General features: G+C 35.6%; 1 protein-coding gene across 1 annotated transcript; it reads left to right on the top strand.

The window, feature by feature from the left end:
- The first annotated feature begins 558 nt into the window (after positions 1-558).
- On the top strand, positions 559-1,629 carry LOC138357136 (piggyBac transposable element-derived protein 4-like). Its single transcript, XM_069313785.1, has one exon. It carries the CDS (start codon positions 559-561, stop codon positions 1,627-1,629), a length of 1,071 nt encoding a protein of 356 aa, XP_069169886.1.
- The last annotated feature ends 506 nt before the right edge of the window (positions 1,630-2,135 follow it).

Here is a 2,135-nt window from a genome sequence, read left to right on the forward strand (position 1 = left end):
ATTTCCGACAACAACAGTATGACTACACAAGAACATTCTTTCCTTAATGTTTTACAAGGCTTTGCAAATCAAGACGTTCAGTCATCATTATGATTTTGTTAATGTTTACTTACAACTTCATAGTTAAAATCATTATCATATTTATATTATCATCGTCATTACCATTATCATCTATATAATTATCATGATCATTACCATCCACATTGTCACTACCTTCATTTTTAATTAATTCGTCCGGTAACGACGCAGCTTTGCGTCATTAGTTTACTGTCGGTAATCTAGGTAACGATGCAATGCTGCGTCGTCTACTAAAATAATTGCCAAAAATCAGGTTTTTATCCGATTTTTTTTTGGACTGGCTTTAAAATGCGCGCCAATGTCTTCCCATTTTCTTTGTTGTACCTCGTGGCGCGGCACACACCGTAGGCCCATTGTTTTCGCTCTACTGTTGTGACCAGTGTCGCCTCCCCTCGTGTCTCAAACGTGTGAACATTTCGGCTATTTTCTGTGGATATATTTCTTACTGCGGCTTTAGACACTATCTACGCTTACTCCACGATGGATAGTGATCATGAACAAGGCCCTTCCAGGAAGAAAATTGCGAAAGAAAGTCGTGATAAGGAGAAGCTAAGTAGTGTGCAGGAGAAGTACAAGCGAGAGAGACTAACTCCCACCTTGTTTCAGGCTGTATTTGACGACTTGTCTGGGTCATCTAGTGAGGAAACTGATATCGGTACTGATACTGATGAAAGTAGTGAACATTTAGAAACAGAGACGGCCGATGAAGATTTGGGTAGTGATGAAAGTGAGGAGTCTGAGGTTGAGACTGCCACTCGTGCACGGCGCGGTACTGGAGCTCGTGCCAGAGCCAGACATACCACACGTACCCCAGTACCAACAGATTCTGATGAAGGGTGGTGTAGTGACAATACTGCACCCTTTGTGGACAATTTTACAGGTACACCAGGCTTGACTGTTCCTGTACCTACCACTGTTCTTGGTTTTATTCAACTCTTTCTGACTCAAAAATTGTTGAAATATATTGCCTATGAAACTAATTTGTATGCTTCCCGAAGTAGGGCACGTACTGGGCAAAAGACAAAGAACAGATGGGAACCAGTGACAGTGAAAGAAATTGCCAGATATTTGGGGCTGACGATCTTGATGGGTATATGCCCGTTGCAAAGACTTAGAATGTATTGGCAAACAGGCAGATTCTGGTACTTACTTTGTTTCAACACCTTTATGACTGGTAAACGATTTGAAATGAGTGCTAGATATTTTCATGTTTATAACAATAAGTCCATACCACAAGGCCAAGGAGTTGACAAACTTATCAAAGTTCGCTCACTTATGCAATATCTCCTAAATAGATTCAAAACAATATACATTCCCAATAAAAATTTGAGTTTGAATGAAGGGACAATGCCATGGCGTGGCCGTCTATCTTTCAAGACCTATAATCCCAATAAACCAGATAAATATGGAATAAAGCTCTGCATGCTAGCTGAAGCCAACAGTAGCTACATTTATGATTTTGAAATTTATTCTGGAGTTGGGAAAACGATTATGATTTCAATAATATTTTCTCCTAAATTATCTTATAATGACGGTATACAAGCTGATTAACTAAAATAAGTAAAATAATGCGTGTTGTATCGTTTATAAAACAGGTTCCTCTAACTAGACTAAAACACCGCCAAATTTTTCAATTTTAAAGAACATAACTCCTAATATTCTAGTATTTATAAATTAAATCTAAGTGTACTAGGGTATCTAATCCTAATTCATACCTCAGTTTTTTAAGCTTCACTACCTTAATTTTCAAATAAGTCTTTATATTTTATAACCCAATTTCACTTTTTATAAACATAAACTCTTATTTTAATTAATTTATTAACTTCTACTAATATACTTTATTAAATTTTCAAGTATAACCGCGATTGCTGGCACAAGATTTTATCAAACTTATTATAATTTACTAACTCAAGATTTCTCCTATTGATAATATTAAATATTGCATATCTATATACTATACTTTAAGCAAATATATTTCACCAAAATTTACATATACTAAATAATTATAAAACAAAGCCTAAAGCAAAAATCAAACTTTATTAAACTTAATTCACTAA

This window comes from Procambarus clarkii, chromosome 76 (genome assembly GCF_040958095.1).
Source record: "Procambarus clarkii isolate CNS0578487 chromosome 76, FALCON_Pclarkii_2.0, whole genome shotgun sequence".
In the NCBI taxonomy this organism is placed as follows: Eukaryota; Metazoa; Arthropoda; class Malacostraca; order Decapoda; family Cambaridae; genus Procambarus; species Procambarus clarkii.

Excerpts from the sequence above, each read along its gene's own strand:
- LOC138357136 (XM_069313785.1), top strand. The coding sequence starts at position 559 with ATGGATAGTGATCATGAACAAGGCCCTTCCAGGAAGAAAATTGCGAAA.